This window comes from Myodes glareolus, chromosome 7 (assembly GCF_982192425.1).
Source record: "Myodes glareolus chromosome 7, mMyoGla1.1, whole genome shotgun sequence".
Taxonomy (NCBI): domain Eukaryota; kingdom Metazoa; phylum Chordata; class Mammalia; order Rodentia; family Cricetidae; genus Myodes; species Myodes glareolus.
The window spans coordinates 31,421,260-31,435,139 of record NC_142032.1 but is presented as its reverse complement, the minus strand read 5'-3'; the positions used below and the strand labels follow the sequence as shown (position 1 = coordinate 31,435,139).

Sequence of the window (13,880 nt, the reverse complement as noted above, 5' to 3'; positions counted from 1 at the left end):
AACAATGTCCTTTCTCTAAATGAGAGTGTTTCTCCAGCTTCAGTTAACCTACCGGTGCTGACATCTTAAACCCAAAGACTCAGCATCTGATGAACCAGAATCTGCTAATTAATTATCCCATCTTATATCTCAAAACTGAAAATGAAAGTCTTAAAATCCTGACACGTATGATATCATTCCGACAACTAAACATTTCAGTTGAAGTGGAGTATCGCCCCCCCCATACCTATAAGTAACAGATTTTCAGTGTTTCACCCATAATCTTGTGCTGCTCCCCAGTGTTGATAAATTGAAGTATTGTTGTAACTCAGGAATTGAGGGTTATGATACAGTACTGACATCCAGGAGTCAGAGGTCAGTGGTTAAACACCCTGAATCTTACCAGATATTCTCCCTATATTCAAATGTTAAATTTACCCAGCCTGAAATTGGGCTAAGATTGAAAACCCTATATTGATACAGACAGCTGTGATTATTCTACAGTTACAAATAATGGCAAAAGACTGACTTATAAAATCAGATTATCAATAAATGTATTGAGTCATACTGTTTTTGAAACTATTATTACATTTACATGATGGAGATTGATGGCTAAATCCTGGTGCATCTAGAAGGCAGTCATCAACCTGGATTAAATAATGTAAGAGGATACCTAGCAACAGTCACCCAATTCTGAAATACCCCACTAATCACAGGATGGGAAATCATATGATAATATTTAAACTATTTTAGTAGTTTACACAGGATCAAATGTTGGCAGATTCTTATGATACAACTGGAAAAAATGAGTTCCTTATTTTTTATTTACTTGACCATTGGCATTTATTGAAAAAGCAAAGTTTTCAAAATCAAATATTATAGAAGTGTATTTAATAACAATATATCTAAAAGGAAAATTATGTAAAGTAGATAGTGTGCTTTGCCTTCAGCCAAACAGCAAAGCATCGGTCTAAGAGTTTCTGTTTTCAAAATTATCTGTTTGGTTTTTAAGTACATGTGTTCTTTTCAGAGAAAAAAGCACTTTCCTTTGACTTTTGTGATCTCTCGTGTGACGTCTAGAGGAAATAAATAGTTGAAAATATGAACTAAACTAACATACCCTGAACAATGCGGTTGTGTTTCGTGTTATAGCTGATGGTATGCACTCACGTTATTAAAAGTGGTGTCATAATCTCACAATTATAGGCATGTCCTCACAGAAACGTGTTCTTAAAACGTGAATCATTATGCAGTATTTTCATTATGTGAAAACTGAAGAATGTTTCACAAACACTAGCTATCACTGGGTCATGTAAGCTTATGGATCCTTTTCGCAAATGTTTCCATTGGTTGAATGTGCGTGAATATAATTCAATGCTTCTCTGGTAGCTTCACTTTCTTAAACGTCCTCCCTGCTCCCTAACTAGCTTGTGAAATTATTGCTCTGATATTTATGTCAATGCAAAAGAAAATACGAATAATAACTACTTGGAAACAGTTTCCTGACACGGCCTCCTAGTTTATACTGTCAAAATTCCTAGCCATCATTTGGTCTCTGTTCATGTAGAGATGTGGTGGCCATTTATTGAGACTGCAGGAAACTTCTGGGTCCGCTTGAAATGTAAAGTTGATAGACAATCTAAAACATTCTTCATCGCTCATTTAATTGTTTTTATAATAAAGTTAGCAGGTTTGAGAAAGAAAACCCCGAGTCTACATGAATCATTTCCACACTAATGTGATGAGCAGAGAATCTGGTTTCAGAAAACACACTCTTTGGATGAAATTGACAGTTCTATAAATCAAGTTTATTATTATAACAGGCATACTATGCTGAGATTTTTTTTTCTACACCCCATAAACAACAGATGGAGAATCACTACTAGACCTGACTACTGCAAGCTCTTAAACTCAAACTGATCTTAGAGTCATTAATTTTCAGAAGCTGTCTTATTTCCTTTTCAAGTACAATAGGATCACAACTAGCCAAAGTGCTCAGTCAGTAACTTATTGAGAAGGTCTAAACTGCTTGCCCCAATTGTGAGACTAAAGCAATGGCATCTCTCTGCATGTTTCATAAAGTAGGGAGCAGGCTGGATGCCTGAAGTGATGGATGTGCTTTACAAAATTGACTAACCCTGTAATTTATGCGCTGGAGGCAAATGGTGAGCTACATGCAAATGGCTCGGAGCAACAGCCGCACTCCAATTCTATAGCGTGTCTTCTTCAAATAACAATTTAAAAATGTAAATTAGCAACGTATATTATGTTCACTATATCAAAACTGATTTGTGCCGCCATTTAAGTCATTACTTAAAAATTATTTCTTTCTGAAAGGATTCATTGGGAAACATTACTATAACATTTCCCAGTTTCAAAAGTACTCTATAATTTTCTAATAGCTCTTTATTGAAAGATAGCCTAGCTTATTATCATATCTAAATGTCATATCAGAAAGAGAAAAAAATCTATTTATAACGGTGAAAATGAAAAATTCTGTTTCAATGGGCTAATTTATTTAACCCTTCTGAATTACCATAACTAACTTCAAGCAAGTCTGCCTGATTTTTTAAGTAATTCTTTTAAATGGCGTAAGTAGTATGAGCAATACCTAAAATTAGAAAAGGGGAGAAATATAACTTACTGTTTGAAAAAAATACATAGCTATTTGTTGATTCTTATGTTTGTTTTCTGTTAGTGCCACAGAGATGTCTTTATCAGCTTAGAAGCCAGTGAAAGTGGTGTTGTCTAAAGGGGAGCCAGGTCCCGAAAGAGCGCCCAAGAATGCACCTTCTGAAGTAGAAAGCCAGGGAGGGTTTTAGGACCCTCCCCCCCCCCCCAGATCAGGACACTGTCCCACAGGGCTAGCATGCTTGCTCAAGTTCACACGGTTCTGTCAGAAGATGTTGCTCCCAGTTCCTAGTGATGCTCCACTCACTGTGTACACAACCTTATCAATACATCAGCCAGGTCAACTGGCCAAGAGCTGGCTAGCATCACTCACAGACTGTCTCTCTAAATACACCCACATTCAACTCACAAAGCAGAATTAGACACATGCTCTATCCATGTAAGTCACAGAAAGAGTTTTTATGTCAAATGGTATTTGTCACTTGAAACTGCCAAAAACACATAGAGATACACTGGATTGTATTTTGTCTTTATGCGTTCAAAATATTACAAGCAAAATTAGGACATGAATAATACAAAAAGGATACATGCATTGGATTGCTTGAATGCTGTGCAAGTTTGGGGCACTGGAAAAGCCAGTTTTATTGTTATATGGGACCTAATTATCCAGAGTCTAAAGCCCTCTTGGGGCTTTGAAAATAATTTTCAATTATCATGGAAGAATATAGAGATAGTGGGAAGGACATGTACCTCCTTTTTATTTTAATTTTTCAAAAATACTTTTATTATAAAGATGTGCAAATAAATAAATCACATACCCAAATTAACCAGATGCAAAGTTAACCTTCTACACAATCAGAGGAGCCATTTTGAAAGGAAGCTGTGCAACTTCATATTGGAGATTCTACCTTCACTATCAGATACATTTTATTGCAATTATCCATGAAGAAAAATTAAAAATCCATAAGAGATTTAGATGTAGAAAAATAATTAGCTTTATATCCTCTTTCATGAGTTATGACCATTGCTTCTGCATTCAATCTTTCCACATTCCTAATATCTAACCATTTCTTGCTATGATATGCTGTCCCGGTATGCACATTTGTTCATATATACATATAGTTTTAGTTAGATTACAAATATGAAGGAGAACATGTATTTTTTGAGGATGTATTTTTTTGAGATGAATACAGATTAATAAAAATGGGTTAGTTTAATAGTTAGAGCTAGCCAGTAAGAAACTTAAGATATTGACCAAACAATTGTAACTGATACTAAGCCACCAAATGATTACTTTATAAGTGGTTTCAGGAACAGGTGGGTCAAAAAAGTATTTAAAAAAAACAGTCCAGGGAGACCAGCAGGGCAGAGACTACTTCTAGGTACAATTGTATGACTATGTTTGATATCAAATACTTTAAACATTTTCTTTAGAGATGGAATAGTTGTGCTTTCTCTCTCTGTTTCTCTGTCTCTCTCTCACTGTCTCTCTCTGTATCTCTCTCTCCATATATATATATATATATATATATATATATATATATATATATATGGATGATTCCAATTCTGTGCTATAGCAAATAAATTAATAATAAACATGGGGGTGCAAATATCTCCATGGTAGGGTATATAGTTCTCTACTTATATGCCTAGGGGTGAAATATCGGACCATAGAGTAGGTCCTTCTTTAATGTCTTTGGAAATCTCCGAACTGATCTCTCCCATGGCTGTATTAATTTGCAACGCCACTAACAGAGACTTTGCCTTCCCTTCTCTCCACATCCTCTCCAACATCAGCTGTCAGATTTATTGATGACAGCCTTCCTGACTGGGGTGAGATGGCATCTCAAGGTAGTATTAATTTTTCTTTCTTTGTTGACTAAGGAGACTGAACAGTCTTTAAAATAGCACTGACCATTTGTGTTTCTCTTCGGGGAAACTATCTGTCCAGTTCATTTGTCCGTTTTTTGATTTGCAGCCTTCTTAGAAGAAATAAATAGAGTTGACAACCCACTGATCCATCGATATTTGCCAAACTAGTCAGCAGCACTACAGTTTTGGTCATCTTCAGTCCTCTATCTGCCAATTAGAAAAGGTTGCATGCAAGGGCATCCTGGGATCCCATATTTAAAGTCTTGCTACCTGGGAAGTCTTAAAGACAAGCAGAGTGCAAAATAAATTAGCCAATTGCCTTTGAGAGCTTTAATTTTTTAAAAAAATGAAATAGCTATAAAGTTTCTATTCAAGACCAGGTACTTCTATGTTGAAATCACATTTTAAAAATGTAACTGAATCAGTTTCATCATCCTTGAGGGAGAAATTTACTTCATGCTCTTTGAAACCTCAAGTCATACTGAAATACTAATGCTGGCATTGGTGGTCTTAGAAACTAGTCTATAGCCCTTGTTAGACTGTCAACATGTCCTGGAATTCAAAAGCAAATGGCTCTTGCCAGGCTAAAAACTGACCTCAGGGCCAAGTGCTGCAAAAATTTCTTATTTCTTACCCTTTGCCCTGTAATAAAATGGAAAGTAATTTTTATTGCCCAGACTCTGGGGCTATCCTCTAACAGCTCAACCGACAAGTGGTCAAGAGGTTCCCAGTTCCAGTCTGAGGACGAGTTCGGGATGTCATTCACAGCGTGGTTGCCATTTAATTGGCATAGCATTCTCATTTGGGAACAGGATATTGCTCACTTGAATTCTTTCCACAGGGGAAGAAACAATTTTCTAGTCCCATTTCCTTGGGAATTGCTTAGATCAAGACTGTGTTGTTTAAAGTAAATTGTTGATAAGATTGTGGGAACGCTAAGGTTTTTGTTCCAAGAGGCCAGGGAGGAGGAAAATCCAGTAAAAAGGGAGGGGGAGAAGGGTCTGAATTTCAAAGTCTATGCTCAAAACATCAGTCCCTTGTTAACAGGATTGCACATTTGAAATCATATGTTTATTGAGTTCCGATTTGCATGGCCTTTTGTGCCTCTAAGGGCATTTGGCATTTTTGAGTTAATGATCAAAGCCCTGAGCAAGATCTGCTGCCAGAGAGCAAGGAACCTCCCTATGGCAGAGAGAATGAGCAAGTGAAGGCCTCGTCTGCTAATGAAATAGAAGGAGAGGTCTTTTACTACTGTCATGTTGTGTCGAAGAACAAGGCTCACCACCAAAAGTAACTGGCAAAATATCAAACAGATGAAAACCTTGCTTTGCAAATGAGCCTGTAAACCAAAGGGAAGCTTCATCAATGAACACTAATCATGAGAACAGGATTGTCTCAATATAAAGCCGAGGGATTGCGCCAATGCTCTGGTTAATTCTTACAAAGGGGAACGGAGCGGTGACTGTGGTATTTTATTATTCAGGAACAATAAGTCAGGGTTCTGGTGCCTGTCAAGTCTTTGTCTGTTATTGTTTCCTTATACAGCGATAGAGGTGCTCTGTTTTGCATCTGCGTTTGGTTTTTTGGCTCCTTATCTTAATTTTCTTTTCTCGCTTATTTTAAATTGTTCGGCCTGTGCTAGCCGAAGCTGTTAGATGGATCCTGCTGGAAAACTCAGGCTCTCCAGGTGATGAAGCCCAAAGCAGAGGGGCTGTGTAAGTAGGACTCACTCACTACCTGCTGGTGAGAGGTAGCCTAACTAGGTCCACGTGAAAGGGTCATGCACATTAACCAAGCCCCACTCGCTTGCTCAGGTAGAGTAACTCTTGCCTTGAATATTGAGTCACATATGCCCTGCTTCTCTACTTCAGGGATGTACCACGGTCACATGTTAACTAAGCCTGCTTTCTAGTTGTGCTAGACCTCCTCATTCCCCTGGAATCTTTAAGAGTAGCACGCACCTTGCCTTGACCAGCAGGACTGAAATTCTCCAAACCCCTCTTGTTCCACTGCGTTGCCTATTGACAATTTTCATAAACCTCTTGTCTAAAAGATGATTTGACTCTTTTTGAAAAAAAAAAGATGTTTCTCTCTTGAATATCCTCTCCTCTTTTTCCCTAAAATACAACATTTTCTTCTGAAAAACAAGTGAATCAATTTGATACAGGATGGAGTCGCGAAGCAAAGCAACAGGGCTATCCCAGGGGGTCTTGGCAAATTTGGTCTTATTCATCACTTCATGGCATCACAGCCCAAAAGGACCAAGACACATTACTCTGCTCTTGGCCGCAATGACATCATACACATCTGGTTTTCTTCGTACCTCTCGTGTCTCCACAGTCTTTCTGACTGTTTCTCCTGACTTTTAAAAGCTAAATTTCTCAGCAATCAACCCCAGCTTCATGATCCTCTTGCTCTCCATTCTCGCTGGTCCTTTCCAGAGTTTCCTTTGCCATGTGAATGCTTCTTACTCTGTAATTCTCCCCGTACCTTCTCACCTAGTCCACTTCACCTAATGCCTACCTAGCATCAGCTAATTATTCAAGATTCAGCTCAAATGTTCTGATAACATCACTTCATCATAGAAGTCTTGTCTTAGTGATTGCTTATCTCTCTTACACGAGACCAAATATAGCATGAAAGCAAGGAGCATGTCTGTTTTGGTCCCTGATATATGGGGAGGGGGGACTTTATAGGCATACAGAAAGTATCTGTTGAGTAAATCAATGTCTATAAAAAATGAATGAACATGGGGTGAGGTTGGTGCATGGGGAGCTATGAGTTGTCAGAGGGAGTCAAGGTCTATATGACAAGTGACATGGCAAGATATAAAACATGGGCATACTTCACATGGGATTTTAGCATGATGAGATTCTCATGGAGAACAATACTAATTCTCATCATCTTAGGTTGTTACTACATGCATACACCAGTCTACTGATACAACTTTCAGAATATCTCAGAGCAAGTACCTAGATATGGGTATCCCCAGGCTCTAAGATGAAGCAGCAGGAGAGAGTAGGTGGCAGATGGACAAACTGGTCTAAAATACTGGCGCTTTCTGGGGATGCATGATACAGAGAAATTCGCACAGCTGGATGGCCCATATGTGTAGCTGGCTTTTGCTATTGGCGAGGTTTTGTTTTTGTTGTTCTGTGTTTCAGACGTGATTGAGAACTTATGTTGAAAAGAAAAATAAACTGAATGAATAAGGCTTTAACTTGCATCAATCTAGAAAACTAGGTTTCCATTCACTGTGTTCCCGGGCAGCTACTAAGACCATATCAGCAGAGCCCAGAATGCTGCTGTATGTTTATAATGTGATGGCACTAAATGGAGAAAAACAATATGTAAAACATGGAAGTGTAACTAGAATGCAAAGGGAGTTAGGAGCATATGTTAGATTGGCTTGGTTGGTTTCCTTTTTCTTTCTCTATCTTGCCATAATATTTTTATAAAAAGTAAAACTACCAAACATTTTCACAGTAATAAACAGCAGCATAAATGAAAAGAGCATTTAATTTTCTGCCCACTATAAGCCCTTAACCTGAGAACATAACGTTGGCATATGCGAACAACTTTAAGAGTGTGATTTTTACCATAAAGGTTTTTATGATAAGCTAAGTTGATTGTAAAATGTACAATATACAAATTACGGTTCTTTCTTTAGGAAAAAATGTAGGCAGAGGACACATCCTTCATTAGAAGAACTTTGAAAATCATTCTAGTCAAGGTTTCTTTCAAGCCAGTTTTCCTGGACTGTCTGATCTCCATAATCAATACAGGTTTTATGAGAATAATAGTATGTTCACTTGAGGGCAATCAGTCTGCCATTGAGAGTACTATGCCAATAGGTAATGAGCTCCTTGTCTCTGAGTTTTAAATGTTGCAAAGGAATCAGTTGTGACAATCAGTCCTGCTTTTATGTCCTCTGTCCCAAATATGAATAAACATGAAAAATAATCTTCATGCATTAGTAATTAACATGATTATTTTAGCGGAGTTTTAAGAAATATTAACCCCAAACTTCATGGCTTTTGCAAAACCAAAGGGGCCTTGAAAAAGTTCAGTTTACACAGTGGAGTCTAATCATCGCCGCTGTTGTACCTGCTCTGGGTTTCATAATCTACACAGAAATGTAGGGGCATTAGCAGAATTATTCAGGAAATTTAGACCAATTAGAGATGTCTCTAAATGGTCCAAGCAATACTTTTAAAATTCCTGAAATACCTAGTGAATGTGGATGTATTTAAAGGGAAGAAAGTCAACGGAAAGAGACAGCAGCGGTAACGCAAATAGATGTCTGAGCTTGCTAGTGTAGATAAAACGCTTACCTCACGGAAATTCATAGTTTGCCTCCTCTGAGTCAGGACATCTGACTGTGAGATGACAACTACGTCGGACTCCTTCTGATGCTTCTTGTTAGCACCGTACAAATATAATCTAATGTTTGTTTGTTATGAGACAATTTCAAAGATGAACGTCTTATTATCATTCTCTCTAGAATTCAGATCAGGGATGTGTGTTGATTTTTTTAAGCAAATTATTTATACTTTCTAAGTAATGATTAACATTAAAGGATATTAAGGATACATTCACTTGGTTTTAGTAATAATCCAACAATTTAATATAAGTCTTTTCTGGATGAAGTTTGCTAAGAAAATGAGACTTCTGAGACAGCAGACTGTCTGAGTAGAGGTCTATTCACCAGCAATTGAGAAGATTAGCAACTGATCTAATCAGAGGTCTCTATAAGCAAGTTTGATCCCGTGCATAGTTCAACTAATTGTTGGTTAATCTGACTAGTGAATGATACAATCTGGTAGTTGGACCTATCCATAGATAGCCAAATTAGTAATTCCAGTCAAGCCTGCGGTTATTGAATATGTCAGTGGCTAATTTAATCAGAATTTGACCAATTCACCACATACACAAAAGTTGTGTGAGGTGATAGTTGGGGTTAGTAAGCTTAGTTACTGTAATCAGTTTCTAATTAATACATATATAAAAACACACTGTATACCCTAAGACTGTATGTTTGTTTCCTGATGTTCAAATTATAGTCTAGCAAATCTACTGGTCAAACAACATTGGGAAGTATCTTGTTGTAGACAGTCATTTTATTATTTCTTATTCCATAATTATAACTGTTTAGTCAAACTGTTATTGTTTTATTAAACTGTATGTATGGATATTTAAGTATGATTTAACAAATTACTACATACATATGAGAAGTTATAAAAGATTAAATACTTCTTAATCATGCAAAATATCTTCATGCATATGGAATAATTAATATCTGTTATCATGGTCATGTCAAAGCATGTTTCCAAAGATTACCTCAACAAGGTCTTCTACTTTTGTAACAATTTACAAAGGCTTTGCATAATGCCCTCAATTAAAATGCAGCAGTAGCTACCACTTTAAAAATATGCTATCTGAGGTTGAGAGACAGGTGTTGGGAGTCATGACCAAGAGAGAGCAGAGGGACAAAGGCTTAGTTTTTGTTCTGGTTTATACTACTGTGTGGCCAACGGTGGTCAGATCTTCCTTCTAACTGTCTAAATCTGGATTAAGTACACTCGTTTCTTTATTCCCTTGACGTGGCCCATGTGTAAGTGAATCCACGAGTGGTCTGAACTCAGACAGTCTCGCTGTTATTTCTACAAAGCCAATAGATGTTAAAAAGGGTCTCATTCACAGTCACTTTCCCACCACTGGTGATTTTAAGGCTGAGATTGGTATCGACTTCTACTTGAACGATAGGAATTATGTGAAATTCATCTACCCAGAGCAGCAAGGAAACAGATTTAATTCAGAGCAGATGGACTGTGTTCTACAAGACAGTGGCTTTTTCTGTAAGTCTGAAGTAGCTGCTCACATTTTTAAGATGGCCACTAGGCATCTTATTTGCATATTTGCAGTTCTTAATATTTTACTTCTAGGTCAAATGTTATTTTCTTGGATTCTCGGAGGAAAATATTTTACTTCTTTTGTGCTTGAGGTCACTACAAAGTTTCTGATAAAATGTTGGCATGAATATGGACTTAACATTAAATTTTATCTGTTTAATCCTTCTGCTGTCCTATAGGATATGAATTGTCAGTTGTATTGGTGAGAAGTAGGAGGATTATGAAGACCATGTTTTTTAAAGTAACATACTTTTTTTGAAATAAAAGAATCTTGAATATATCACATCTTTGTCAAACATTAAAGCTTTGTTTTCTAGCAAATCATCCTTGTACAAGAATTGTATTTATATAAAATTATAATTAATGAGATAGTTAGCATCTAATACCATCAGAAAGTAAATTCAGTCTGACAATTACATGCTTTATTGTAATTGTTTACATTGGATTTGAAACTACCACTTACCTTCTTGAGTTAATCTTTACAAACTTAAGAATTCATGTCAAAAAGTGACATCCAAGGTAAGCTTATTGTATAACAAGTTTGCTTAATAGTTCTTTTAAGTAATCAGAATCTTACTGCCAGAGCACTGACATGAAGTCCAAATATTTGACCTTATCCTATTAAAATCATTTTTATCAAGATAAAGTCCCCAAAGTGAGTTTCACTTACTTTGCTTTCGCTTCTGCATCTTCATATGCTTTGTTCGAAACATCATCCAATCCTCCAATCAAATGCTTGAATGAGCTGTCAGAGGAAAACCAGAGTGATCAAGTTAAGTCCTCTGCAAAGTCAGGATAATGGCAACCATTCATGAATAGTGAAATGATTTAAAAGCATCTTAATAAAAGTAAATTCAAACAACTTAGATACATTGCTAAACACTATGTTAGATAGCAGAATTTCCTCTCATCAGGTGGTGATAATTATGAGGTCAGGGGCTTCTTCCATCTGGTCAACCTCTGTACCCAACATCTAATCACATTTAACAACCATGTCTGGCAAAAACAGAAATTGAGCCAACTGGGTGGACTGAAATATAGACTATGCTAACTGTAAGTCAATCCCCTTATCAAATAAATAACAAAAAAATCTACCAATAAAGGAATGCCTACTCTGTCAACTAACTAGCATTAATTTTTATTAATTTCATGCAACCTTTAGAAGGCAAGCAGCAGAGGCATCTCCATTGAAAAGAAAGAAAATAATCATTATAGGTAAATTAAGAATTATAAAAAAATTAACCTATTTAAGAAAGTGAAAACAAACTCACTTTGCCATGAAGTAGGAAGATTAACTACTTAAAGCCAACCTATTCAATATTGACTATGTACCAAGAACTCTCTTTAGATTTACTTTATATAGTGAAGCATTATCTATCATATGCTTAAACTTTAAGATGTTATAGAGAAAAAAAAGGTAATGAATACACACATACTAGAATTCTCTTGAAATTTACTGAATACAGCCAGATGCAATAACTCTTTTGCACATGCCATTTTGGCAACCACTGAATAGACTGGATGAGAAACACAGAAGAAACTCGATAGAAATCTGTCTGGACTGTCACATAATAACCAAAACTTCAGGTCTCATATGGTTCTGGCAACTTTCATCAGTAGTACACCCACCCCTGGAGGAAATGGTCACTTAGGCCAGGTCCTTGGCAGTATCTTGTCTCTGGTGCCTACGTGGTTTCTGTTTGCCTCACTCATCTGCTATAGAATTCTGTCTGAGTGTATGGAGCCATGTAAGCACAGCCAAACCCTCTTTTATAGTGAGCGGAAATGAATCTTTCTTTCCTTAAGCTCTTCCGGTCAGGCATTTGGTCACAGTGATGAGTGGCGACTATACCAGGCATTGCTCAGTGCTGACGAGTACTATACAATATGTTGTAAGTTAGTAGCACCTCCATTTTATTGGTGAATTTGTGACAAAGTTAGAAGCCCACCCCAAATCTTACACCCAGTAAATAAATGTGATGGACTCCTAGGAAGGATGTGATTGTTCTCTTTCCTATTCAAAAATCTATACTATAGTTCCATTCAAATCACCACGCTTTGACGATAATGATAAAAGTAAATTAGTACTATATAGGCTCTTACTAGGGAGCTTTAAGGTAATATACTAAATTATGATTTCTACCTCTATATTTTTTGTATATGCATGTGTATGTTGCTGTTTGTGTGTGTATGTACATGTGTATGGGTGTGTGGGTGTGTGTTCACACATGAAGTCCAGAGGCTGATGGTAGATTTCCTCCTTGATCTTCCTCCAGTGTTACATATTGAGGCAGAGTCTCAAAGCAGAATCTGATTTGTTTCTTCTAGCCAGTTTGCTCTGGGGAATCACCTGTCTCTACTTTAAGCACAGGGTTCCAGATAGGCTTCTAGGCCAGGCCTGGCTTTGGGTGAGCACCAGGGAGCTGCGCTTTAGCTCTCACACTTATACACCAAGCATTTTACCTTCCCCGTTCCATCTGTACGATTTCTTTTTGGAAGACCTGGGGGTTGAATCTAGGGTCTCTTACATTCTAGACCAAGCTGGGGAAGACTGACTCATATCCACAGCCTTTTCATAATCTTAATCTCTAAAGGGCATACAGTTTGAGTGCGCATGAAATAATAAATTATGCTTGGTCAGTTCCTGAAACACAGCAGAAAATCTGATGATTTAAATTTCAAAGTCACTTAACTGCTTTCACTTATAATTACGCTTGCAAAAACAACTCTAAAGAGGAGAGGAACAACAGATGAGGGGCAGCTGTTCCCTCAGATCCCCAATGGTCAGCCATCTGGGAGCTGGGTCACTGCTCTGCCGTGCTCAGCACAGTCATACTGATATGCAAAAGGAGACACAAAGGAAGTTTTGAGACACTGGCCCTGAAAATCAAGAATCTCATTCCAAAATATGAATTTTTACATAACAGAGTTATTCATTTGTACTGGTTTAGGGGACCTTGTTATCTTGGTGTCCTAATCCCCTCTGGTTTTTTAGACTCTTTCTGCCTCCTATCCTACAGGTTTCCTTGAACCCTGAGGGAAAAGGATTTGATGGAGACATCCTGGTTATGGCTGAGTGTTTCCAGGTCTTTCACTCTCTCTATAGTGTCTGGTTTTAGATCTCTGTATTTGTTTCTATCTGCTGTAGGAGGAAGCTTCTCTGATGACGGTTGAGCAAGACACTGGGATATGAGTATAGCAGAATATCATTAGGAGTTATTTTCTTGCTATTTTTAAAGAAAGAACAGTAGTATTTGGTTCTACCCTAGGCCCCTGGGCTAGTTTGTTTTGAGACAGTGTTTCAACGCTAAAGCCCAGGCTAACCTAGAATTTATTATTCAGCAAAAGTTGTCTTGAACTCATGATCCTTCTTTATCAGCCTTCTGGCTGGTAGGATTCTGGGTGTGTGCCACTATACCCAGCAGCATTATTCTTTATATGATTAATTTACTTGTTTTCCCATAGAATATATTGGTCCATAACTAA

At 37.3% G+C, this 13,880-nt stretch overlaps 1 protein-coding gene across 2 annotated transcripts in view; it reads right to left on the bottom strand.

The window, feature by feature from the left end:
- The window catches only part of Prkg1 (protein kinase cGMP-dependent 1), a 1,163,909-nt gene that overhangs the window by 99,819 nt on the left and 1,050,210 nt on the right, over nucleotides 1–13,880 (bottom strand). For both annotated transcript variants that reach the window (XM_048438824.3, XM_048438823.3), the window contains exon 9: nucleotides 11,065–11,139. In XM_048438824.3, the coding sequence (XP_048294781.1) occupies nucleotides 11,065–11,139 (75 nt within the window). The remainder of the gene's footprint in view (nucleotides 1–11,064; nucleotides 11,140–13,880) is intronic.